The sequence below is a fragment of the Camelus ferus genome, chromosome 2, assembly GCF_009834535.1.
Source record: "Camelus ferus isolate YT-003-E chromosome 2, BCGSAC_Cfer_1.0, whole genome shotgun sequence".
Taxonomy (NCBI): Eukaryota; Metazoa; Chordata; class Mammalia; order Artiodactyla; family Camelidae; genus Camelus; species Camelus ferus.
The window spans coordinates 83,532,821-83,559,770 of record NC_045697.1 but is presented as its reverse complement, the minus strand read 5'-3'; the positions used below and the strand labels follow the sequence as shown (position 1 = coordinate 83,559,770).

Genomic DNA, 26,950 nt, shown 5'->3' with positions numbered 1-26,950 from the left:
TTAAAGAGGACCTATATATGTTAGGAATATGATATTAGAAATATGATAGGAACACTCAATGTTTAGGATACTAATTCTCCCCCAAATTAATTAATAATTTAATATAATCTCAATAAAAATAGTAGCAAGTTAATTTGTAGATACCGATAAACTGATTTTAAAATTTATATAAAAATTCAGATGGCCAAGAATTGCCAAGGCAATCTTGAAGAAGATGAACAAACTTGGGGGTTAGCAGATATTACAATGGCAGATATTCACATTAAAGTTATAGTAAACAATACAGTATAATGACACAAATAGATCTAAAGGAAAGGAGAGTCCAGAAACAGACGTTGTGGTATGCAAAGATGTCTTTAAACAGACACAAAAAAGGAAAAAAAGATAAAGTAGACTATAATGAAATTACTTTTGTTAAGCAAAAAGTACCAGTAGGGGTGTAAAAAGACAACCCACACATAAGGAGGAAGCATTAGCAACACATATAACTGACAGAGAGCTCATTAAGAATTGTATATATAAAACAGATAAACAGGTTTATACTGTATAGCACAGGGAAATATATTCAATATCTTATAGTAGCTCATGGTGACAAAGAATATGAAAATGAATATATGTACATTCATGTATGACTGAAGAGTTGTGCTGTACACCAGAAATTGACACAAGATTGTAAACTGCTTATAACTCAATAAAAAAAAAGAAAAAAAGAAAACCTCAAATAAAAAGAATATATAAAAAATTTCTACAAATCAATTTAAAAAAACACCCAGGTATTTCCAAAAAGAGGATATCCAAAAGGTCAATAGATATATGAAAGAAACTCAGTTTCACTACTCATCAGTGAAACGTGCATTTAAACCATAAGATGATATTTCTACATGGCCACCAGAAAGGCTAAAATTAAAAAGACAAACAATATCAAATACTGGTGAGAATGGAGAGCAACAGGAAAACTCATAAACTGTTGGAAATATAAATTGGTACAAGCACTTTGAAAAACGGTCATTTTCTTCTAAAAGCTGATTATAAGCATCCCATGTAACTTGCAGTTCTACTCCTGGTTGATAATGAACAGAAAAGAATTCTTATGGCCTCTGAAGGACAGATGCAAAAATGTTCTTAACACAACCATTCAAAAAAAGCCGAAGACTGGAAACAACCCAAACATCTACATTGTAAAGTAATGGAATAAAGAAATTTTGGTAAATTCAAACAATGGACTACTTTAAAGTAGTAAAAATGAAAAAATTACTACTATACATAATAATATCTGTGAAACTAAAATAACATTGACCAAAACAAGCTGCACACAGAAGAGTCCATGGAATATGATTCCTTTTACATACCTCTCAAAGCCAGGCAAGCTAATTTATGATATTAGAAGTCAGGATAGTGGTTTTCTTTGAGGGAAGCTAGTGACTATAAGGCAGCATAATGGAGGGGGTAGGTGAGATTCTGGTAGTAGTGTCTTTTTTTAAATTCTTATGTTTTTGTTGAAGTGTAGTCAGTTTACAATGTTAGTTTCAGGTGTACAGCAAAGTGATTCAGTTACACATATACATAGATACATATATATATTTTCAGTTTATTTTCCATTATGGCTTATTACAAGAAATTGAATACAGTTCCCTGTGCTATACATTAGGTCCTTGATTTTTAATCTGTTTTATATATAGTAATGTGTATCTGTTAATCCCAAAGTTCTAATCTGTCCCTCCCCTCCTTTTCCCCCTGGTAACCACAGTTTGTTTTCTATGTCTGCGAGTCTATTTCTGGTTTGTAAATAAAATTTGTATCTTTTTTAAAAAATTCCACTTAAAAGTGATATCATTTGATTCTTTTTCTTGATCTGCATGCTGGATATGCAGCTTTCGCTATATTTATTACTTATGCACTTCTATATATACAAATTATAGTTCAATAGAAAAGAAAGGTCATTAGAATGTGACATGGTGAATAAACTTTCAAACTATGAACATTTTGTGAAGGTTAAAAAGTAATAGGTTAAATGAAACTGAATAATATGAAGAAAATAAAATAGGAGAGAGTCACAGGGAACATAGGAAGGTGTGAAGAGGAGGGGTCATGATTTTAAAGAGAGTGGTCAGGGAGGCCTTAATGAGGACAGTTAAGCTCCTTTTTCTTACCTGTATGGTAAAATTTCCCTGAAAATCCCAGGTTGAACGTAAAATTTGTGATTTGTGCACGCAAAAGATTCTGAGTATCAAGCAGGGCCTGAAATACATAATTTAAAAAAAAATGTATCAAGTAGAGAATGGCATTGAGAGGATATCTTCCTTCAGCATTCAAAAAGTAAAACTACTCCTTTATACTTGAGAGAATTCAATGATGGAAAGTAGTTTCCTTATCACTTTATAGCTAGAGAGATGCTTTTGAGATTACATAAACCCATACATATATTTATCCTTTAGCTTGCAATAAATCAGCAAAGAGTGTCAGCTAGAAAAAGGAAATTAAGTGAAAAGTTTATTCCTCATGTATCAAAGGAACTAGTACCTAGTACATACAATACGTCTCCTTTTACCCCCCTCAGGGACATAGTTCACCATCTGCCAAAAGAGGGAAACTCTAAGGGGAACTATGCAAGAACATATGTTGAAAGAAACAGATTGTTATTTTTCAGATGCATCTCTTGTCTTCAAAATCCAAGACTTTTCAATCTTTAAGTCTTAGATCTCCCAAACATAGTGACTTTTCTTCAAGAATGGATATCGTGGTAAAGTAAATCTCTAATTTGCCCTTTCATTGAAAAACAGAGAGACAAACAGAATCCCTTACTTCCAAGAGTATTTTGAATCAGAGTTTTACTTGTTATATCCCATAAAGTATTTATCATGCTATGAGTATTTAATGGATTTTTTTCCTTTCTTCTTCTCCTTCTTTTCTTTCTCATTCATATTTAAATTCCCATTCTTATATTCCTTCTCTCTCTGCCCTGCCCCCAAGTCCCTGCCCCAGACCATGGTAGTATCCACCCCAACTAGGCAGAAAGTTAACACTGAATGGTAGATGTGTAAAGGCTCTTAGTCACCACTTCTTTTACACATGAAGAAACTAAGGAGAAATGACTTGCTCATTTTTACAGATAAATTCATGGTAGATCCTAGGTTAAGGATATAGATCACCTGATTCCAAATTAGGGACTCTTTTTTTTTTCCCTCTACTACACCAAATCTTTCCCCTCCTCTCCACAGTACACTGGCTGGGTCCACAACAAAACCTTTTCTTAATAGTGTAGCCAACACCTGGAAGTCCTGCCTCATCATGTTCATTCATGGTCTCAATCTTTTTGGGGGGATAAACAGATAGACATTTTATTCAGAGACCGTGCCATGATTGTATGCTTTCTCTGTGAATGCAAGTGATTCTCCTTGTGTAAAAGCAGAGGAAGAGAACTTTTGAATCTCAAATTTAAATTCATGTGACAAATGGTAAGTTTTGAAATTTAAGTATCTAAGTCTTCTTTTTCTATCCTTACTCTGTTTACATGAACAACTTCCTTTCATTTCACAACTGAACCATGTGATATGTGGGTCCTGAGGGCACTCATATATGGAAGGCAGGCCTGTTTGTGGACTTCCACACCTAACTATAGAAGCAAAAGGGTTAAACTGATGGCAGTGTCACTGGGGACTGGTTAGATCCCATCCTCACAAGGGCTAGGTACAGTTTGGGCAGGGGAAAGAGAATTTGGCTAGCTGAGGAGTGACAAAGTGAGGAATGGGACACACAACCTTGGTGTCAGGAGGTGTGGGGAGGGGTGCTGCCTGGGTGTAAGGGCTGAGCTTTTCTCTTTCTCTCCTTATGGAAGGAAAATCAGATAAGGGATCAGAAGGTATGGATTTAAATGCCAGCTCTGGGACTTAACAGTGCACTCACTAAGGCTTGGACTCAGATTGTCTCAGCTGGAATTCTAGATCTGTTCTTATTCAGCACTATGTATGTTATCAAATTTTCCAAGCCTCAGATTCATCGTATATAAAGTGGGAATCATAATAATTAACTAAAAACACTGTTGTGAAGATTAAGTCAGATAATTCATTTGTGCTTTGGCATAGTGACTAGTATATGATACGTGTTCAACAATTATTAGCTGCCACTCCTCTATAATTGCTGCTGCTACTATTACTACTATTAATATGGTTGTTGTTATTGTTAGTGATAGATAATAATATGTTACCTCTCTGAACTTTCCCTTCAGTTATTAAAAGTGAAGACAATTATCTAACTCATGGAATTGTGATGAGGAATGAATATAAAAGAGGTAATATATGCAGGAGTGCTTGATAAGCTCTAACAAAATGGCATAAAATATTAGGTATTGACATTATAATTACCAGCAATATATTATATATACATGTATATGTATATAATTACAATTATGTACATATTACTGATAATTGTATCTGTATCTATATAGTATGCATCTCTCATTTACTTCTTTCTTTACTGAAATATAGTTGGTGTACAATATTATGTTAGCTTCAGGAGTACAACATAGTGATTCAGTATTTAAACACGTTATGAAATGATCAACACCCTAAGTCCAGTAACCATTTGTCCCATATAAAGTTATTACAGTATTGTTGACAACATTCCTTATGCTATACATTACATCCCTCTGACTTATTTATTTTATAACCAGAAGTTTGTACCTCTTAATCTCACTCACATATTTTACTCATTCCCTACCTCATCCCTGCCATCTGGCAACCACCCATTTGTTTTTTGTATCTATGAGTCTGTTTTCATTTTTTTTTTTTAGATTCCATATATAAGTGAGATCATATGGTATTTATCTTTCTCTGTCTGGTTTATTTCACTTAGCATAATACCCTCTAGATCCATCCATGTTTTCACATGGCAAGATTTCATTCTTTTTTATGACTAATATTCCATTGCATATACATATATATACCACATCTTCTTTATCCATTCATCCATCAATGGGCCTTCCATATCTCGGCTACAATTGTATACTGCTACAATAAACACAGCAGTGCAGTTTTCAAGTTAGTGTTTTTGTTTTCTTTGAGTAAATACCTAGAAGTGAAATTGCTGGGTCACATGGTAGTTCTGTTTTGAATTTTTTGAGGAACCTTCATACTGTTTTCCATAGTGGTTGCACTAATTTACATTCCCATCAACAATACCTGAGGGTCCCCTTTTCTCCACATCCTTGCCAGCACTTGTTATTTCTTGTCATTTTGATGATAGCCATTCTGACAGGTGTGAAGTGATATCTTATTTTGGTTTGGTTTTGTATTTTCTTAATAGGTTAGTGATGCTGGACATCTTTTCATATGTCTTTGGTCATCTGTATATCTTCTTTTGAAAAATGTCTATTCAGGTCCTCTGCCCATTTTTAAGTGGATTGTTTTTGGTATTGAGTTTTATGAATTCTTCACATGTTTTGGATATTAACTCTTTATTGGATATGTCATTTGCAAATATCTTCTATTCAGAAGGCTGCCTTTTCATTTTGTTGATGGTTTTCTTCAAAAATTTGGATTGATGTAGTCCTACTTGTTTATTTTTGCTTTTGTTTCCCTTGCCTAAGGCGATGCATCCAAAATATATTGCTAAGACTGATGTCAAAGAGCATACTACCTATGTTTTCTTCTAAAAGTTTTATGGTTTCAGGTCTAACATTTAAGTCTTTAATCTACATTGAGTATATGGTGTAAGAAAGTAGTCATTTGCATGCTGCTGTCCACTTTCTTCTACCCAACTGAACATTCTAGTTGGCTCTTCCTATCTTTTCTTCCCCTTAGATCTTAACTTTCTTCTTTATCCATCTTACTTCATTCATTTCATTCTCTTAATTTTCTCCTTTCAGTGGTAAAAAATATGGATTAAAAGTCCATTTAAAAATTATTTCTTGTGTGTTCAATGTTTTAATCTTAAGATTGGAATAGTTTTTCTTTCTGTCTCCCTGAAAATAAAATCCCCAAACTATGGAACTTGAACTTTCCTTTGTGACTCTAGATAATTTTTTAAAATTTATATTTACAGTATTTGATAGGAAAAGAATCCAAACAAAACTATCCTGTTCTTTGGACTTAGAAGCTAAATAAAGTACCTGTGAACTAACCTCTAAATCAACTATAATACATTGATTCAAATTATAATTAGCTCTGATTTTGCAGGTTTGATGTGGCATTTTACCCATTTATTTGATATTCTAGAAATAAACATTAAAACACATAAAAGATGTATTGAAGCAAATGGCAGATACTAATATCAAGAGTATGTATAGTGAAGAGGGAAACTTATTTCTAGATAATAGTTTATATACTTAAGCAGTAATATTTCTTATTTTTTATATTGCTTTTATGACCAAATTTTGGCAATATCTATGAGAACAATGTTATATATTTATCCATTATTTCTATATATATTTCAAAATATGCTTTTGTACCAGAAACTTGAGTACCAGCAATATCCTTAGATCACATCTTTTCTATTAAACTCTTCATTCCTGAATGGTTTTATGCAGCATTGTTCTATTTAAAACTGAAATAGTCTATTATTCCTATAAACAAAATACAAGATTGTAAAATGACTATAACTCAATAAAAAATGTTTAAAAAAAACACAAAATATAAAATGATATAAAATGATACTTTGCTATATTCTCTATGTGCAACATGTCTAAAATGCAGTGATAATATAAAAAATCTACTCAAAAGAACCTAAATTATTATTCTAATACCAAATTCAGAAAACCACATGTATTCTGGGCAAGAAAACTCTCTCTGATGTGCATAGTACTTTGGCCATGGAGGAGTTAATTAATCACAGCCACTTGCAGAGGTACCATTTACTGGTCTCCTCCAATCCAAGAACCCTAAGAACATAGATGTCTACTATCAAAGGTGGTCTGATTATTGAAAAGTGGTGCTTTATTTTTAAGTGTTCCAAAACTTTGTATATATTTCGGGTAATTTACAATTCCATGCATCAGTGATTATCTTTAAAGTAACACATTATTTTTTTCCAATTAAAAAAATTAAAGTCACAAATAAATCTACCTCTCAGGATAAATTAATATGATAAAAATCCATTCCATTTTAATCGCTAACTACTTATACTTATGTGTATATAGAGATATAGATGTATAAATAAGTGAAATTAGAGCTAGAAAGTAAAAATTAGAACTGTACCAATTATGATTAAAAATGCAGAGTTGTGAATTTTGCCTTTTTCATTTAACAGTATATCATGTGCTTTCTCCTGTCACACTAACCTTCCAAAACCAAAATTTTTAATGGATGCTGAATATTACATCAAATGGGTATAGTATAATTTATTTAACCATTATATTCTATTGTGGTACATTTAGATTGTTTACATTTTTTCATGTAGTATAAATACTGCTCTGCGTATCAACACATATTTATATAGCAATGAAATAGCCATTTCTGCAGGAGAAAATAATTCTGCTTACTCTTCAGCAAACAAAACAATTTTTGAGCAAATTTGAAAATGCTTGTGAAAGCATTAAAAGAGTACTAGTTAATATTAAGTATTAAGTATTAATATCCAATTAACATTATAAAAGAACTGTATTATGAGTATAATTTAACATGAAAATTTGACTATTTCCAAAAGTATTTTTTCAAATTTGAATCTGTATGCTACCCCGTTAACTTAGTTTTTCAAGGCTTCATTCTACAAAGGCAAAAATACTTGTAAGCATTAGAATATCTAGTTGAAGGTTAAAAAAAAAAGGTCTAATTTAAAGAAACTGAGCTCTGAGAACTGAGCAAAATGGGAGATTTTATATGTCTTTGGGTTTTCTCTGACTTTCTTTAATGGAATGAATGTATCAATTAAAGTAAATTGAAAAGATAAAAGTTAAAAAAACAACTGCAAAAAAATTTTATGTGGAGATTCATGTTAGGACTTGTTATGTATGTGACATTCTGTGGGAAAACATCTGCTAATTTTTGTTTCTTATCTGGGCTTCCTAGATTATATTTTGACCTATTTTATCTTCTGTAAGTTAACAAAAAGAGTTGGCAAGCCAAATTAAGGCTGGCTGGGAAAGAAATTTTAGTATTAAGTGTAGTTTTTCAGCAGGAGGCAAAAATATAATATTTCAGCACAGAATTTTTAGAGTTAAATGTTTTCTTAGTCAAGGAAATACTAAGTATATATAATGTACATAGATTTACTAAAGTAAATGAAAACAATTGGGCAGCTAATTATAAGCTCCTGTATCTATATATTTATCTACCTATCTCCGCCCCCCCCCCCCTCCCCGCAGGCGGCATCAGAGAAACTCATGGGTTTAGTATGAAGATCAAATGAGAAAATAGATACGTGGCCGTAAAACCTTTCTTAGCACACGTAAGTGGAATTTTAGCCCTAGGAATGGAATCCTCCATCCCTTCCTCAGTCAACCATTAAAAACCCCTTACCATCCTGTCGCAAAATTCCATCTTCTATTTCTTACTGTTGCCCAGCTGGAGTAAAATCAGGCATATGCCTAAACTTTTAAATGATATTTTCAAATTGAGCTTGACACTTTCGGAGTTGTCTAATCAGCACTGAGAATTCTGGACAAAAGATGAAGATGTTCCAAGTAACTATATTACAGTAACTTTTACAGGGCTTTGTATTTCTTTCTAAGTGACCTAGTGAATTCTCTGTTCTCCAACTCAATGTTCATGTATTTTATTGTTTGAATTATGTTAACAGGAAGGACAAAGGTTGTGTGAAAGCCAAGGAGAAAAGAATAACATAGTAATCTTGAATTATTTGGTACATACTTAAACTGGTTCAGAGCATACATTATACATAACCTCTAAACTATACAGGTGAGAGATGGTTTTGCTAGAAAATTTGTTGAACTGAAATTGGCAAATAATGATACATGAGTGGGGAAATAGAAAACAAGTACTGTTCTCACTAACCATTCATTTGAAATTGTTATGCATATTCTATTTAGCTTATGGTCGCTATAGTCAAAATACTACTGTACCTTTTTTTAAAAGAATAGATAAACATAAAAAGTAATTCACAGTTCCTTACAATGCAGCACCTTTAGGAAACTATAAGCTTCATCTCATTCACTCAATTATACTGAAAAGGGTTTTTATGTGTTGCAATAAACATAATTTTAACACCTTAATAATTTAAAAGACTTGCTTCTAGCAGCAAAGCAGAAAAGGAAGGAGAGGTACAGGAATCCATATGAGGGGACTGAGGCATCTCAACCCACCTATTTTTATTCCAGAGCAAATTAGGTTTATTTCAGCAGTTGCACAGTTATATTGGAAACCCCTTAAGTAGCATATCTGTTCTGCTTAAGAATGGAAAGTGCTAAATACTTTTTAAAAAACACTGAAAAAATGTTCCCTAGCCAACCCCCCACTACATAACAGTTTGAGTTATATGTTAATAAAATGTGCAATTGAAACTGGACTATAAATTCCGTGAGGTAGTGATTCCGTCCAGTTCACTTGTAATCCCTGAAGCCCAGCATGATGTCAGGAGCAGAAGAAGGGCAAGTAGCTGTTTGTTGAATGGTGACATGAATGAATGTCTGATCTGACAGTGCAATAAACTCTTAAAGACTTGACACTAATATTGTGGAACATTCTTTTGCTATTTTATTTTCATAAACTGTTTTGAATCTTGATGAATTAATTCAACATATTTCATACTCAAAAAGGTAATTATAAAGCATTTTCTTTTCAAATTATTTGTAAAAGTGCTAAAGTGAAAGCATTCCCTATTTCAGTGCTTCTCAAACTTCTATGTATATGAAGATCATCTGAGAGCTTAATAAAATGCAGATTCCTGGGTTTTAACCCAGAGATTCTGAACAGTAGTCCTGGAGCAGGGCTAAAGCATCCCAGGTGATTTTGATGACAGGTGACATCATACCACACTCTTAAGAATCACTGTCCTATTCCTTGATTTCAAATAGTTCAATGCAGTTTCTCATTTATTTATTTATAGGCATGCTTTTCTTTGAGAATATGAAATCTTTGATGCCTACTCTATAGCACAATTCTTGGTACACAGTAGGCATTCAGCTAATCAATGATTTTATGAGCCACATAAGTAATGGGTACTGTGAATTCTAAAATCAGAAATATTCTAGAAAAAAACGGAACATGTAGGTTCATCCAGAATTCAGTTTAGGTCCTAGTAACTATGTTGGCCCCAAAGCACTCCATCACAGCTAGAGTAATCTGGGTTAGAAATTATACAACATAGATTGTAGCCTCTAAAGTTTTTATTTTACGTCTTTATCAATTTTATCTTCTGTAGTTTTTCTAATAAAAATTCCTCTCAGCTGGGTTGGATGAACCCAGCTAATCAGGCTGCCACTTTAGGTAAAGGGTGGTAACCTAGGGTAACCTGCTCCAGCCTAGGGAAGATAAGGTGTGAGGAGGCAAGTGCTAATAGAGGATAGAGATGTCTTTTAAGAATCACATTGTCATGGGACTGTAAGATGGTTCAGCTGCTATGGAAAACAGTTTGGCCATTCCTCGAAAAGTTAAATATAAAATTATCATATGACTCAGCAATTACACTCCTAATTTTATACTCAAAAGAATTAAAAACAGGTGTTCAGACAAATATGTCTTCACACACAGCAGTACTATTCCCCACAGCCAAAAGGTAGAAACAACCCAGGGTCCATCAGTGGATGGACAGATAAACAAACTGCAGTTCATATATATACAATGGAATATTATTCATCCATAAAAAGGAATAATGTGCTGATACAAGCTACAATGTAAGTGAATCTTGAAAATATAATGCTAAGTGAAGGAAGCCAGACACAAAAGGTCACATACTATATGATTCCATTTACATGAAGTATCCAGAATAGGTAAATCTATAGAGGCAGAAGGTAAACTGGTGTTCCCAGGAGTAGGTAGGGGGAAACTAGGCATAACTGCTGAATGGGTATGGGGTTTCCTTTTGGGGTGATGAAAATGTTTTATATGGGGGTTATACAACACTGTGAATGTACTAAATGACACTGAAATGTTTATTTTAGAATGGTTAATTTTCCAAGAGAGTAGATATAACCTTTGTCTTTACAGTGGTAGATCTGCAGTGCTTGGCACATAGTAGGCTCCCAATAGCTACTTGTTGAAAGAATAAATGAATGGATGGTAATGCCACAATAATTTCCAACCAGAAGAGGAGATAATAATATTTGACTGAAAAATTTTGCAGGACAACTAAAGAGTAAATAGGGGGATGGTTTCCATGGAGAGGACATATTAAGGGTGCTCCATTACAAGAGGCACATTTTTAATCATGCTGCACAAAGTGGGTAGATCATCAACATTGGATGAGAGCCCTTGCTTTGGTAGGGGTAAGTAGTGCTCACACAAACCTGTGGGTTCTTCAGGTAATGAGGGCTGGGTTTGGTGGAATGAAGAACATTTCAGGGTGGCTTTAGATCAGATCATAGAACCTGTTTGGGATGGACTGAAATGCTTTTATATATATATATAAATTTTTTTAAAATGAAAGTTGGGGTAAAGGCACAAGTGTATACTTAGCAACTTAGTCCACTAGAGCCTAATTATAAATGCATAAAAAAGAAAAATGCCTGTGAAATCAAAACAACTGTCAGTATTAACATTATTGAACTTATTCTTTAATGAAGTGTTTTATGTGCTCATTTGGAATCACTTTATTTTACATTATAGGTCTTAATAAGCTTTGGGATATGGTTTCCAAGAATATAGCAGATAAGATAAATTCTGAGTCTACAGAAACTAACAAGGAAAGATGCTAAAGGACTGAATGGAAGAGTTAGGCAGAAAAAGTATAAATCACCACAAAAACTAAATACATAAACATACTAGACTGGAGGATGGCCTGACACATCTCCACAGCCTCTGAAGCTTCACTGCATTAGAATCCAATCACCGATCAATAAAAATGAGCATGATAGAGTTGAAAAAGAAAAGTTGTGCCATCAAACTCATAAGTCAACTTATTAATTCAATATACGTTCACTGAGTGCCTACTATGTGTCCAGTGCTGTGTTAGTGGCTGCGATAGTCAAATTAGACCCACCACTCCTACATAGGATATTTTAAGGAGAAAATGAGATAATATCTGAGAAGAGTCTTTTTACCCTGTAAAGTAACAAACAATGTAAAAAATATTAATATTGTCTAAAATAAGTTTTCTGGAAAAATGGTTTATATTTTTAAAGTAAAATGCGATTCCTGAATGACTTATCCATGAGTCAAGAAATTTCAGGCATCAACTCATTCTTCTCAGCCAGGTTTTCTGATTGTGAGGGGAACACTCCCAGCTTCCTTCTGCTTCTGGGCCTTTCCTCTTGCTGTTCCTTTTTTCTTCCCCATATAGTCACATCATTGATTCACATTTCTTTTATGTCTCTGCTCAAATATTACCTTATCAGAGAGGCTTCCCCTGACCATCCTTATAAACTTGGCAACAACACAACTCCGCCCCCCGCCCCCGAGGCCCAGGCTTTCCTATTTCCGTTGTCCTACGTTACTTTCTCCACAGCGCTGTCAGTGTCTAGTATGTTTTATGTGCATACTCATTTATTGTTGTCTACTCCCACCAAGCATAAGGAACACGAGAGCAAGGGCTTTGCCTGTTCATTCACTGAAGACTGCCCGCTGCCTGGCGTGTGGCAGGCACTCATAAATACTTGGTGAGTAAATAAATGAATGAGTGGATGCTACTGAACTGAAATTTGAGCTGAAGCTGAAGTGAAATTCTAGAGCCAAAAAAGGAACTGTAATCGAAGGAAAAAAATTATTTGGACCAGTCCAGCTTCTCTGAAACAGCAGTAAAAGCAAAAAAGGATCGAGGCTTTAAAGATGGAAAGAGAGAGAAGGCCAGCTGACTTAGAGAGACCAGAAATAGAAACGGCCTAACATCCGACAAAGACTTCAAGCCAAGTCAAGCTACCAGAATAACTTACTGTGACTTTCTTACAACATTCTAATTGGGAGGCTATTCGGAAGGATAATAGTGTGTGGTTTCTGGAGGAAGACTCCTGGGCTTGAATCCCAGCTGCAAGGTACTCTGAGTAACTTTTCACTTTGACAAGTGCCTTTCCTGAGCCTCAGCTTTCTTATTTTGAAAAAAAAAAAGTGTGACAATACCTACCTCATAGGATTGTCTAAGTTTTGGATGATGTGATATGTGTAAAGAGCAGTGCCTGGAACATGATGACACAATAAAATGCTGGGTCCCTTGCTTGTGGCCAAACTAAGGATGCATCATGAATAATGATAAACACAGAGTAGAATCACAGAATATGAAGCTGGAAGAGATTTAAGAGACTGCCAAACCCAGTATTTTTAAAACTGTGGCACTGAAGAATCTATCTTTGAACAGGAGGATAAACACATTACTGCCAACCCCTCATACTCCTTGGACTTTGCTCTATAGATTGACGTTTCTTACAAAAAAAGGCATGTCTTTGGAGTCTTATCCTGTAGCTGAAAAATTTCATCACCAGTTAAGTGATAAAACCAAACCAAACCAAGAAAAATTCATTTTTGTTACATTTGCAGAATATAATTCTACTCATTTATGTTATTTTAATTTTATCTTTTCATAGCTGATCCAATCAGACCGTCTCATAAACCTTTTCTACCTCATAAATCCTAGAATTTGGACCTGGAGTTATTTTATACTAAAAAAGCCTCTTTTAATGCTGGGATTAGTTCACAAGACTGAAAATTACTTACGTCTGATTAATTTACTAAGGGGAAGTACTTCTTCCTTTCCTGACTTTTTTTCCTTCCTTTTGAGTGAATAAAATTACGAAAAGTTACAGGTTTCAAATAAATCGTTAAGATCAAAGTCAGAAATAGTTTTAGCAGACTTCAGCATCAGGTTTTATAATACTTATTTGTTAATGAAAAAAAATAGTGGCTTGTTAGTAATACTTTCCCAGCCTTGGATGATTTCAAGTTTTTGTATTCGGTGAATGTTAGCTTGCTTCCCCTTCACAATTAGATGCCTTAGGACCAGCCTAGAAAACAAAAACAAAAAAACCTATATTCTATTTTGACCATTGCTTTAGTAACTGCAGATAGCTCTAAAAATCTGATTTCATCACAATTCTGAATAGTTATTAATTTGGTAAGGACTGATTTAAAATACTATTTCCAATTCTCTCATTGCTATTATTTTTATTCTCCGTTAAAAAATTTTTTTACCACTGGAGATGCCTGTCATTTCTGTGATTTGACTGGTACTTTCATAGAAAACCCAAGTGGTGACTAAGGTTTTATTGTCAACTGTTCAACTTATTTTCAACTTCACTCAGAATAAGGGTGGCAATTGAAACCAAAGAAAGAAAGTGATGTAATATTGTAACTTTCCTCTAACATCCCGATATGGTGAGTTTCCATATATATATATATATATTTCCTTATATATATAACCTGTGATAATATCTCACAGGTTGTACTTGGGGAAGCCTATTCTAGTTGAGAACTGTTAAGGTTGTCTCCCTTTTGCATTAAAATCTAGGCTTTCAAGCTTGGAATTCTCTCTCCTCCGAGAAGTGAGGTAAGCCTGAATTTGGCCATAAGTGTGCACACTTCTGTCGTCATCTGTGTGCTGTCCTTTGTACCATAGACAGAAAGCCTGATATGCAGACTGAAAAGAATCTTTAAAAAGCAGTCATGCTCGGTGCACTGATTTATGCTTTTCAGAGATACCTTCAACCCCTTACCCCCAACCCCACCCAAACAGTCCAAGTATGAACACCGGAGAAGGTCTGGGTTGGCAGCCAAAGCTCCAGTTCTAATAGGTAGTGGTGATCTGTGTTACATACTGAATTCCTAGGATAGTCTGGACCTGATTACAGCTTCTCATGGCTGAGAGAAATCTTACCACTCTGAGATATCATGGCAGGGTGTCTGGACAACCTCAATGGGATTTTCTTTGAGGTTCCATGAACTTGTGAATGTGTGGGTGAGGGGCTGATGAGAAAGAAAGGAAGAGTATATGGAACACATGGGGCCTTCTGGGATTCTCTATCAGCTAGAGTTATGACTTCCCCAGCCTTTCTAGTGACCTTCACAACTGCAGCCAGCTCAGGGGTCCTACAGCCACCCCCGAGAAAAGTCAAGAGCTACAGAGGAGCCAACAGAAAGGAGTGACCTGGCACTCCATGTGTGCACATGTGCTTCCATGGAGCACTATATTTTGTGCCAGCAAGAGAATGATGACTGAGGATACTAGAGTGCTGCAATTCTGACTTTGAGATAAAAAGAATGTAACTTTACCTTCATATTATAGCTTATAATTCTCAAAAAAACTTTCACATATCATCTCATCTGATCTTTACAACAACTCAAGAGAGTCAGGGTAAGCACTTACTGCCACTTTACATTTAAGGAAAGTGAAGCTCAGATACGTTGTTAAGTGACTTGCTTAAATCCACATAGTAAATAAGAGGCAGGATGGGGGATTTAAACCCATCTATCCATATGGTATAAGCTGTCTTGTCTAGAAACAAGGAAACTAAAAATATCATGACTAATATACTTTCCAAGTGTAACATCTTATACAGACAAGTCTTTCAATTTTTTTAAGACTATGAAACAGACTTTCTTGTCACAAACTATGTCTTTTAAATCTTTCCATACTAATATTTTTGTAATGCTGTGGAAATATAATGTGTTTTGTTTGTATGTTTATTTATTGATCTGTATTCTCTCCTTGTATTCATATGTTCTTTTTCTGTGTGTGTGTGTTTATGTATATAATTTTTCTTGAGTATGAATTAGCCTGTCATTTATGTATCACAAAAAAAGCATTTAAGGTTGAAGAAGCTTAGACCAAACTGACAAAAGTATAGCAGTTAAAAGTTCACTCATTCGTAGTATGGAGTATATAGATTAAAGACTGATATCCTGAGAGTTAAGGTCTTAAAAGTGCTCTATTGTGATTTTCCACAAGCAACAATGGCTTTCACGTTGACACTGCATGTGATTTTCTGTCCTTAGGCTGAGCTGGTAGGCAGATTGCTTTTATGTAATTCCCGTGAAGCTGGCAGGAGGTGACTCATATACATAAATGCCTCTTTCAATCAGGAAGAGAGTGTCAGAGGGCCGGTGGGTGGTGTCTGAATGACTAAATTTTAAGATTAGGGTACTGAAAAAAATCTCCTAAAGTGAGGGTTTCTAGGGGGATGCACATGTGAGAATCTGGATCACATCAATGAATCAAAGGAAACTTTGATAAGATTTTATTACATTGTTGAATATCAGTCTTAACTTCATAACTCAATGTAAAGAGAATTTTCTTCAACTACTCGTAACTGAAAACAGCCCAGATAGTTTAAATAAGCTCTTGGAATGAGACTTGATTCCAAGATGCTCAAATTGAAATATTAAGTACACTGTATGAAAGGGACAGAGGAGTTATGGGAGTTATGGGTATAAAGTTATGAGGAAGTTACAGAAATGTTTGGAAATAGCCAGGTTGGAGGAGGAGCATGTTCCCGAGAAAATGAAGTGCCAACTTACTATCTCATTCAAGTAAAATAAAACTTTCCTCCAAATGGTAGTGGCATGGAACAGAATAAAAATTTCTGTTGAAATCCTTGAAAGGATTTCAGATAAATGCAAAGTAACAATATGGCCAAGTATCTAGCTAGTCCATAATAGCTGATGCTCTCAGGAAATGCTCAGTGGAACAGAGAAAAGCCAATACAGTAATTGAACTCCTAGGGAAAGCCGAACAGGTTGACAGAGTGAAATTTCATTTCATGGCTTTGTGTGTTCTGGTTTTCTCACAAGGCCATGTTATATAGCTGTTGTTTTTTTCCTCTAAAAAGTTTATTTTAACGGGGGCAGAGCAAAAAAATCCAAGCGGGGACCATGTATGAAGTTGTTAATAAAAACAAGAGTGCTCATTGTGAGCAAGGGTAGGAGCCTGGATTCAACAATGTTATCAACAAAAGACTGCAATGTTTTTTTTTTTAAAAAGTTATTTTTTATTTTTAATGAAGGTACTGGGGATTGAACCTAGGACCTCCTGCATGCTAAAAGCACGTGCTCTACCCTGCTATTCCCTCCACCCTGCTATTTTTTTTTAAACTCATTTATCTCCATATATTGTGTTGGCTGATTGGTTTTCCAATACTGTTATAACATCAGTTTATTATTTTCAGGGACTGTCTGATTACTTTCAATTACAGCACCAGAACATTTTCCCCTTCCATATCTGTTTAAGATTATATACATGAATTCTAAATGCCTTCCGGCAGTTCTGGGACTGTTGTCTAAACTCTTCTATCAGACTTTTAAAAATTTTTATTTTGGGGTTTTCTTGATGGGATGAATTTCTGAGAGAGCTAGGAGCATTATTTCTGAAGACTTCTGATATGGTCCACTACTGTCAGTGAAGATTTCAGAAAATACAGAATCTTAATTCTGCTGCAAATCTATAGCTAATTTTATTCCATGGTTAAGAAGCAATCATTACTTCCCCCAGCCTGATTTTTCTATGAGTTGCTCTGAAAGATGTGCAATTGATTTTCTGTGCAGAGTTGCTAAGAAAGAAAATTCCTATGGAACTGTTAAAAAGGCATATTTTCACCTTTGTTTCAGTGTAGCATTAAGAGTCTGTCTTTTAAAGTTACAAGTGAGTTTGTATGATTTACCTGAATGAGGGTTTTATTGTTATTGCAGGGTTTTTTTAATTTACTTTTATAATGTCTGTTTAATATTGGCTCTTTAAAAAAAAAACAAAGACAAATGAACTTATTTACAAAACAGAAGCAGACTCACAGATATAGAGAACAAACTTATGGTTGGTTACCAGGAAGGAAAGGGGGTGGGAAGGAATACACTGGGAGTTCATGATTTGCAGATACTAACTATTATATATAAAATAGATAAACAACAAGTTTATACTGTATAGCAGAGGGAACTATATTCAATACCTTGTAGTAACCTATAATGAAAAAAATATGAAAATGAATATATGTATGTATATGTATGACTGAACTATTATGCTGTACACCAGAAATTGACACAACATTGTAAACTGACTATACTTCAATTAAAAAAAATAAAGTGTATTAAAGCAAACAAAAAACCCCGAACATACTACAGGAGTTATATGCTTGCATTTCTCAGAGATCTCACACTGTCATTAAGGTTCCTGAGAAAGAGCTGAAAATCACCAAAACCAGGAATTGTATTCAAAAAGAGTGAGAAAAACCATGCTGATTGAGCTATGGATCTAGCAATAGGCTGTGGTACAAAAAGTGGCATTTGGGGACAAGTATGGCTCAGATCTAGCAGGTTGTATATATTATTGTCCCAAAAGATAGGGAGATAGTTGAGGGAAGAAAGATTGAATGGTTAGAAATCAAAAAGGCACAGAGTCAGACTAGAGTCAGACAGGGTTTGACTCCTGTTCCATTTACAAGCTGTACTATGTTAGTAATGTCTGAGTCTCAGTCTCCTCTTTTGTAAAGTGATGCCTTCTTTCTGAGAATGCTATGAAGAATGACCGAAATAATACATAGAAGCACTAGATCAAATGATCAACGTAAAACCCACAACAGGCCTTCAAAAATGTTACTTCCTTTAAACAGTATGGAGATTCCTCAGAAGACTAAAAATAGACTTACCATATGATCCAGCAATCCCACTCCTGGGCATATATCCAGAGGCAGCCTTAATTCAAAAAGGCATCTGCACCCCAATGTTTATAGCAGCACTATTTACAATAGCCAAGACATGGAAACAACCTAAATGTCCATCGACAGATGACTGGATAAAGAAGTTGTGGTATATTAATACAATGGAATACTTCTCAGCCACAAAAAAGAATAAAATAATGCCATTTGCAGCAACATGGATGGATCATTCCAAGTGAAGTAAGCCAGAAAGAGAAAGAAAAATACCATATGATATCACTCATACGTGGAATCTAAAACAACAACAAAGACAAATGAACTTATTTAAAACAGAAGCAGACTCACAGACATAGAAAACAAACTTATGGTTACTAGTGGGGAAGGGTGTGGGAAGGGATAAATTGGGAGTTCGAGATTTGCAGATACTGACTGGCATATATAAGATAAACAAGTTTATACTGTATAGCACAAGGTACTGTATTTGATATCTTGTAGTAGCTTGCAGTGAAAAAAATATGAAAATGAATATGTGTATATTCATGTATGACTGAAGCATTGTGCTATACACCAGAAATTGACACAACATTGTAAACTGACTATACTTCAATTTAAAAAAGTAAAAAAATAAAATAAAATATATCACAGGGAAAACAAACAAACAAACTTACTTCCTTTTATCTCTGCCCATTCCCGACAAATGCTTCTACAGCAACAAAAGGCAAGTGAGCCCTCCCAAGGTATATTTGGAATTGGGTCTAATGGTGTCAGTTTAGTGAAGGTGGTATCTTAAGTACCTCTCATCAAACTGTACTTATAGCCAGTTCTAATTAATGCTAACATATCTGGGCAATGGACACTCAGTGTTTACTAGGTTCTGTACTAAGGATGGACCATCTCATTTAACCTCACTGTTGTGGATTATCTCACTTATTCTATTCAACAGGTAGATACTATTTATTATTTAATTCATTATACAGATCAGGAAACTGAGGCACACAAAGTTTAAGTAAATTGAGCAGAAGTTAAAAACTGAATTTTGATTCAGTTAGAAAAAGGAGTATGGGATATTCCTTTGCAAGAGGGCCATGTGATTTGGGGATTTTATGATAGCACTAAATCCAAATTAACTTTAAAAGCATGTATTGAAAACATTAATAAAATGTAGCACAAGTCCATGGAGAAAAGCTTGGGCGGTGTTGGGAAACAATTCTCCATGGTATTCTGGCATTCCTGCATGTCTTGTGAGCAGAGGCACTGACTGCCTTTGCTTGGAACTGTCTTTTTAAGGATGTTTATTGAGCAGACAGCCTTGCAAGATAGAGTTAGCATCTTCTTTCAGAGCAAAGGGCAAGTTTGCTTACTTCCCAGTATAAACAAGACCATGTCTACCTCCAGGGCAAAGGTCATGTAGGATTACTGCCCATTATGAAAGATTCGGGTTCTCCAACATTAGGATTCCTCCATGATGCAACCCACTGCATGTGTGGGTATCAATCATTCAGACCTCTTCACATCACCCTGCAGCAGCTGGGACTTGGAGAATAAGCTCAAATGTGAATACTCAGGCTACTGCTATTTCTGTGAGTGATAAAATACTTTCTCTTTGACTCAGGACTCTTGTCCTTTCTGTCAGCATCCATGAAACTGTGGCAGGCTGACTTTTTGGCTTACAAATAGGATGAAATCTCAGACCCTTCCCAATTCTTAACTGGCAAAAGGAAAATTGTACACATCTATGGACAGGAAAAGATCCAGTTTATTTAAAGTACTATCTAAAGCAACTGCACAAGGATGTATGTGGGAAAAATAATTATCCCCAAAGACTGTTTTATGATGAACTAGAGAGGCTTTGGGGTAAGAATTTGTGTGCGCATGCAAAAAAAAAAAAAAAAAAATTAGGAGAGGGCAAAGAAAACATACTGTTTGAAACCATGGAAAACTAATAAATATACATGACAATAAACAGCTTTCTAAAGACAGGTACACTGTGCTGCACATGATTTATACAATTGCCCCTGGCTTAAAAATGAGCACCAGTACTATATTCACAAAAGCTGTTAAATTCTTCTGATGTTCAAAGCTGCAGGAAACTGTTTCATATCTTTATTCTCATGAAGCCAGTAGACTGCATTATAACTTTATGCAACTATTTTATCTGGCAAATTGAGTGGAGAAAGAAGAGTTAACTTACTATGAGTTATAATTCCTAGTTAATAAATTGTAACACACAATAGTAAGTAAAGAAACAATAGTTTAATGAGGATAAAGCAAAGAGGCATTTTTTCACTTTAAATGTACTTCATTAGCACAGTTCATCCTCTGGGGGGCAGGGAATAATGAGACCATACAGCCTTTGCCTCTGGATCTAAGTCTGTTTAAAAGCAACAAACAGCCTGATTAAAAAATGGGCAGAAGACCTGAACAGACATTTTTCCAAAGAGGAAATGCAGATGGCCAACAAGTATATGAAAAGATGCTCAGCATCACTAATCATCAGGGAAATGCAAATCGAAACCACAATGAAGTATCACCTCACACCTGTCAGAATGGCTGTCATCTAAAAGAACACAAATAATAAATGTTGGCGAGGATGTGGAGAAGAGGGAACCCTTGTACACTGTTAGTGGGAATGTAAATTGGTCCAGCCACTGTGGAACAGAGGTTCTTCAGAAAACTAAAAATAGAATTATCATATGACCTAGCAATTCTACTCTTAGGTATATACCTGAAAAAACCAAAAACATTTATTGAACAAGATACACACACCCCCAGTTTTCATAGCAGCATTATTTACAATTGCCAAGATATGGAAGAAACCTAAGTGCCCATCAACAAATGAATGGATAAGGAGGATGTGGTAAATATACATATATATACAATGGAATATTACTCAGCCATAAAAAAGAACAAAATTTTACCATTTGTAACAACATGGATGGGCTTGAAGTGTATTAAGCTGAGTGAAATAAGTCAAAGACGGACAAATACTGTATGATATCACTTATATGTAGAATCTAAAAAATACAACAAGCTAGTGAATAAAACAAAAAAGAAGCAGACTCACAGGTATAGAGAACAAACTAGCGGTTACCAGTGAAAAGAAGGAAGGGGCAGGGGATTAGGAGGTACAAACTATTATGTATAAAATAAGCTGCAAGGATATACTGTACAACACAGGAAATATAGCCAATATTTCATAATAACTATAAATGGAGTTTAATAACCTTTAAAAATTATGAAATTAAAAATATGAAAAATATACCTGTAGCTTATATAATACTGTAATCAACTATACTCAAAAAAAAAAAAAAACCACAAAACAAAACCAAAAAGCAACAAATAACTGGCTAGCACAGAAGGAGCTCTCAGCACCAGCTGCAACTTGCTGCAAGCCAGATGAAGTGTGAGGCGCTGAGCCACTTGGCGGCAGTTCAAGATGGCAGCATCAGAAGATTCTGACTCACCTTCTTCCATAGACACACCAAGTCCACAGCTACATATGGAACAATTCCTGAAAAAGACCTGAAATCAGCTGAACAGTTCCTCCACAACAGGATAAAAGAGCCACACTGAGATGGGTAGGAGAGACAGAGATGGAGTATCACCACCCCCTCTCCCCACTGCAGTAACTCACAGTTTGGAGCTAGCCCATGAAAATGGCACTTTTCCTTCAGGAGTGAGAGGTTTGTGCCCGACATCAGGCACCCCAACCTTGGGGACCTACACTGGAGAGACAAGCCCCTAAAATGCCTGGCTTTTAAGACGAATGAGGCTTATGTTCTGGAGATTCACAGGACTGTGGGGAACTGAGATTTTGCTCTTAAAGTGCGCATGCACAGACTCATTGGCCCCAGGACCCAGTTCAAAAGCAACTGTTTGCAAAGAACCTAGATCACATGTGGAGGAGATTCATTTGCTAATCTTAAAGCATTTGTTGGAGGGGCAGGGGCCTCTTGGGACTTTCTCTGGGTCTTGAGGCACTTTCTTCTTTGCTAGCTGTGGTAAGCACGTGGTCGCAGGTCTCTCCTGCTGCCCCACTAAAGCCAGCAGACATGCCTGATTCCTGTGCTTCCCTGCTAAAACTGGCTGGCATGCCCAGCCCTGTACTCTCCTGCTATCTTGCTAAATCCCTGGGCACATGCAGTCCACAAAGGGGACACCCCTTGAACATCAGATTGACCTATATATATAAACATTCTATCAAAAAGCAGCAGAATACATATTCTTTCTTCTCAAGTACACATGGAACATTCTCCAGGACAGATCATATGCTCAGCCACAAAACAAGTATAGATAAATAAATTTAAAAAGACTGAAATCACATAAAGCATCTTTTTGGATTCCAATACTATGAAACTAGAAATCAACTACAGGAAGAAAACTGGAAATATCACAAATAGGTGGAGAATAAACAAATGCTACTGAACAACTAATGGGTTAGTGAAGAAGTCAAAGGAGAAATTTAAAAAAATACTTTGAGACAAATGAAAAATACAGTATACCAAAATCTTTGGGATGTGACAAAAGCAGTTCTAAGAAGGAAGCCCTACCTCAAGAAACTAGAAAAATCTCAAATAAACAATCTAACTTTACACCTAAAAATACTAGAAAAAGGAGAACAAATGAAGCTTTAAGTTAGTAGAAGGGAGGAAATAATTACAATCAGAGTATAAATAAATGAAATAGAGACTAAAAAGACAATAGAAAAGATCAATGAAACTAAGAGCTGGTTCCTTGAGAAGATAAACAAAATTGACAAACCTTTAGTGAGACTCACTAAGACAAACAGAGAGGGTCAAATGAATAACGTGAGAAATGAAAAAGAAGTTACAATGGATACCAATAAATACAAAGGATCATAAGAGACTACTATGAACAATTACAGGCCAACAAACTGGACAACCTAGAAGAAATGAAAAAATTCCTAGAAACATATTCCAAAACTGGATCATCTTCATGAAGCAATTTTCCAAGGCTGAATCATGAAAATAGAAAATCTGAAAAGACTGATTGCTAGTAAGGAGACTGAATCAGTAATCAAAAACCTCCCAACAAACAAAAGTCCAGGACCACGTGGTAAATTCACTGGTAAATTCTACCAAAATTCAAAGAAGATTTAATACCTATCCTTCTCAAATTCTCCAGAAAAATTACAGAAGAAGGAATGCTTCCAAACTTATTTTATGAGGTCAGCATTACGCTGATACCAAAACTAGACAAGGACACTACCAAAAAGAAAATTATAGGCCAATATCTGATGAACATATGTGCAAAAATCCAACAAAATATTAGCAAAACAAATACAACAGCACATTAAAAGAATCGTACACCATGATTAAGTGGGATTTTTATGAAGGATGCAAATATGGTTCAACACCCACAACAATCAGTGTGATACACCACATTAACAAAATGAAGGATAAAAGTCATATGATCGTATCAATAGATGCAGAAAAAGCACTTGACAAAATTCAACATTCAACAAAGTGGAAGAGCCCAGAAATAAACCCACCCATATATGGTGAATTAATTTACAACAAAGGAGCCAAGAATATATAATGGGGGAAAGGAAAGTGTCTTCAACAAATGGTGTAGGAAAAACTGCACATCCATATGCAAAGGAATGAAATAAGACTACCTTACATCACCCAAAACTATAAACTCAAAATGGGGTAAGGACTTGATTAGACCTGAAACCACAAAGTTCTTAGAAGAAAACATAGGCGGTAAGCTCCTTGACATGGTCTTGGTGATGATTTTTTGGATTTGATTCCTAAAGCAAAGGCAAACAAAAACAAAAATGAGCAAGTGGGACTACATCAAACTAAAAGGTTTCCATATAGCAAAGGAAACCATCAACAAAATGAAAAACAACCTACTGAATGGGAGAAAATATTTGCAAATCATATACCTGGTAAGGGGTGAATATCCAAAATATAAAGAACTCATGTAACACTATAACAAAAACAAACAATCCAATTCAAAAATGGACAGAGGATCTGAACAGACCTTTTTCCAAAGAAGACACATATAGGTGGCTAAGAGGCACATGAGGAGATGCTCAGCATCCCTAATCATGAGTGAAATGCAAATCAAAACCTCACCCCACACCAGTGGGATTGTAAATTGGTACAGCCACTATGGAAAACAGTATGGTTTAACTCAAAATAATTAAAAATAGAGCTACAATATGATCCAGTAATTCCACTTGAGTATTTATCTGAAGAAAACAAGAACAATAATTTGAAAAGATATATGCATCCCTTATGTTCACTGTAGCATTATTTACAATGGCCAAGATATGGAAACAACCCAAGTGTCCATATGGATGTATGAAGATGTTTATACACACACACAGAGACATACACACACACTGGAATACTACTCAGCTGTAAGAAAGGAAATCTTATTATTTGGGACAGAACTTGAGAGTATTATGCTAAGCGAAATAAGTTAAACAGGGAAAGACAGACAATGTATGATTTCACTGGTATGTGGAATTCAAAAAACAGAACAAATGAACAAACAAAATAAAACAAAACTCATGGATATGGAGAATAGACTGGTGGTTGTCAGAGTGGAGGTGAATTGGAGGAGTGGGAAAAATGTGTGAAGAGGGTGAAAAAGGTACAAATTTCCAGTTATACAATAAATAAATCATGGGGATATAATGTACAGCATGTTGACTACAGTCAATAATATATTGCATATCTGAAAGTTGCTATGAGAGCAAATCTTAAAAGTTCTTATCATAAGAAAAAAATTTTGTCACTTTTTATGGTGACGGATGATAACTAGACTACTTGTGATCATTTTGCAGCATATACAAATATTGAATCATTATGTTGTACACTTCAAACTAATATAATGTTATATATCAATTATACCTCAATTTTAAAAAAGCTCAAATTACTACACATGTAACAAATCTCACTCAACAAATTACATATGAAAGATCTTGTTATACATATATTTTAATTTAGAAATAAGTAAATTTATATAAAACTAAACAGCACATTTTTATAACTCAATATACTTTTATATCAATAGATAACAATCTACCACTTGTATGCATCATTCAAAAAATAAACTGAATTTTATATGTATGTAATTGTGATGTGTACTGAGAATAATGCAAAAAATAAAAATAACTGCAAAAAACCTTCCATATGATGCAGTATAATTTGTGGGAAAGAAAAGGAAAACAAGATGTGAGTATGCAATTTATGCCAGGCATAACCTCATCTAGACTTCTTCAAGCTTTATGAGAAAGGTATTATCATCATCGCTACTTTAAAGGTGAGGAGACTGGGGTTCAGATTGACTGAGTAACTTGTTCGGGTCTCTTGACTTGTATGGATCTGAGATTTGAGCACAAGTTTGCTTTAGTCCAAAGACTCATTGTCTTTTCATTTTACATCTTCCCTGTGCAATAGAGAAAGATAGATCCTAGGAAGATAAATTTATTCATGAGCCTGGATTCCTCTTTGGTTTTCCAAGGGGTCACTTTTTTTTTTGCAATAAACTGGTTTCAGTTAATCTTCTTCCTTAGAGCAAAATAATTAATGTCCTCAATAACTAATCATCCATACAGTAACATGGAAAAGACAAGTTATCATTATAATGCTTTAAATATATGATGTTCAACAGGCATTGAGAGAGCTTCTGTGTATTACTCTGTAGTAGGGACAGAGAAAGACATGAAAAAAAAGGATGTTACATAATCTTACCTTGAGGAGCCTACAACAATCTGACGGAAAAGCATATATGTGAAATGTGAAATGGAGGACAGTTTGTGATCCAGAACTTCAAATGAGACTTTCATGAATTAATTTAGGAATAAGATGTCCTCTAAAAATAAAGTATGAGATAAAGAATTCATTTAGACTCTCATCCATTTCTATGACATCTAAATTTATCTGAGCTGTGACCTTAATGTTGAAGTGCCCCAGGGCTGGTCCTGTTTTATTCTCTTCTCTACTGTCTTTTCCTAGGTGATTTCATCCAGTGTCGGGGCTTTAAATACCATCAATATGCTAATGCATTCTCGACTTATATCTTTCCACCTGACTTCTCCCTGAACTCTAAGCTTGCCTGACCAACTGCCTGCACACCTCCACTTGGACATCTAAAAACATCATAAGCAGGTCCAAAAGAGAACTCTTGATTTCCCCCGCTTAATAGTAATTAACACTATGAGACAGGCACTGTCCAAAGTACTTTACATGTATTTAATCATTTAATCCTTAGGACCACATCTATGAGATGGGTGTTGTG

The 26,950-nt window shown here is 35.0% G+C and overlaps 1 protein-coding gene across 1 annotated transcript in view; it reads right to left on the bottom strand.

Moving 5' to 3' along the window:
• The window catches only part of NDST3 (N-deacetylase and N-sulfotransferase 3), a 133,972-nt gene that overhangs the window by 90,240 nt on the left and 16,782 nt on the right, over positions 1-26,950 (bottom strand). Inside the window, exon 2 of the mRNA XM_032462383.1 lies at positions 2,151-2,238. Coding sequence (XP_032318274.1) covers positions 2,151-2,238 — 88 coding nt within the window. The remainder of the gene's footprint in view (positions 1-2,150; positions 2,239-26,950) is intronic.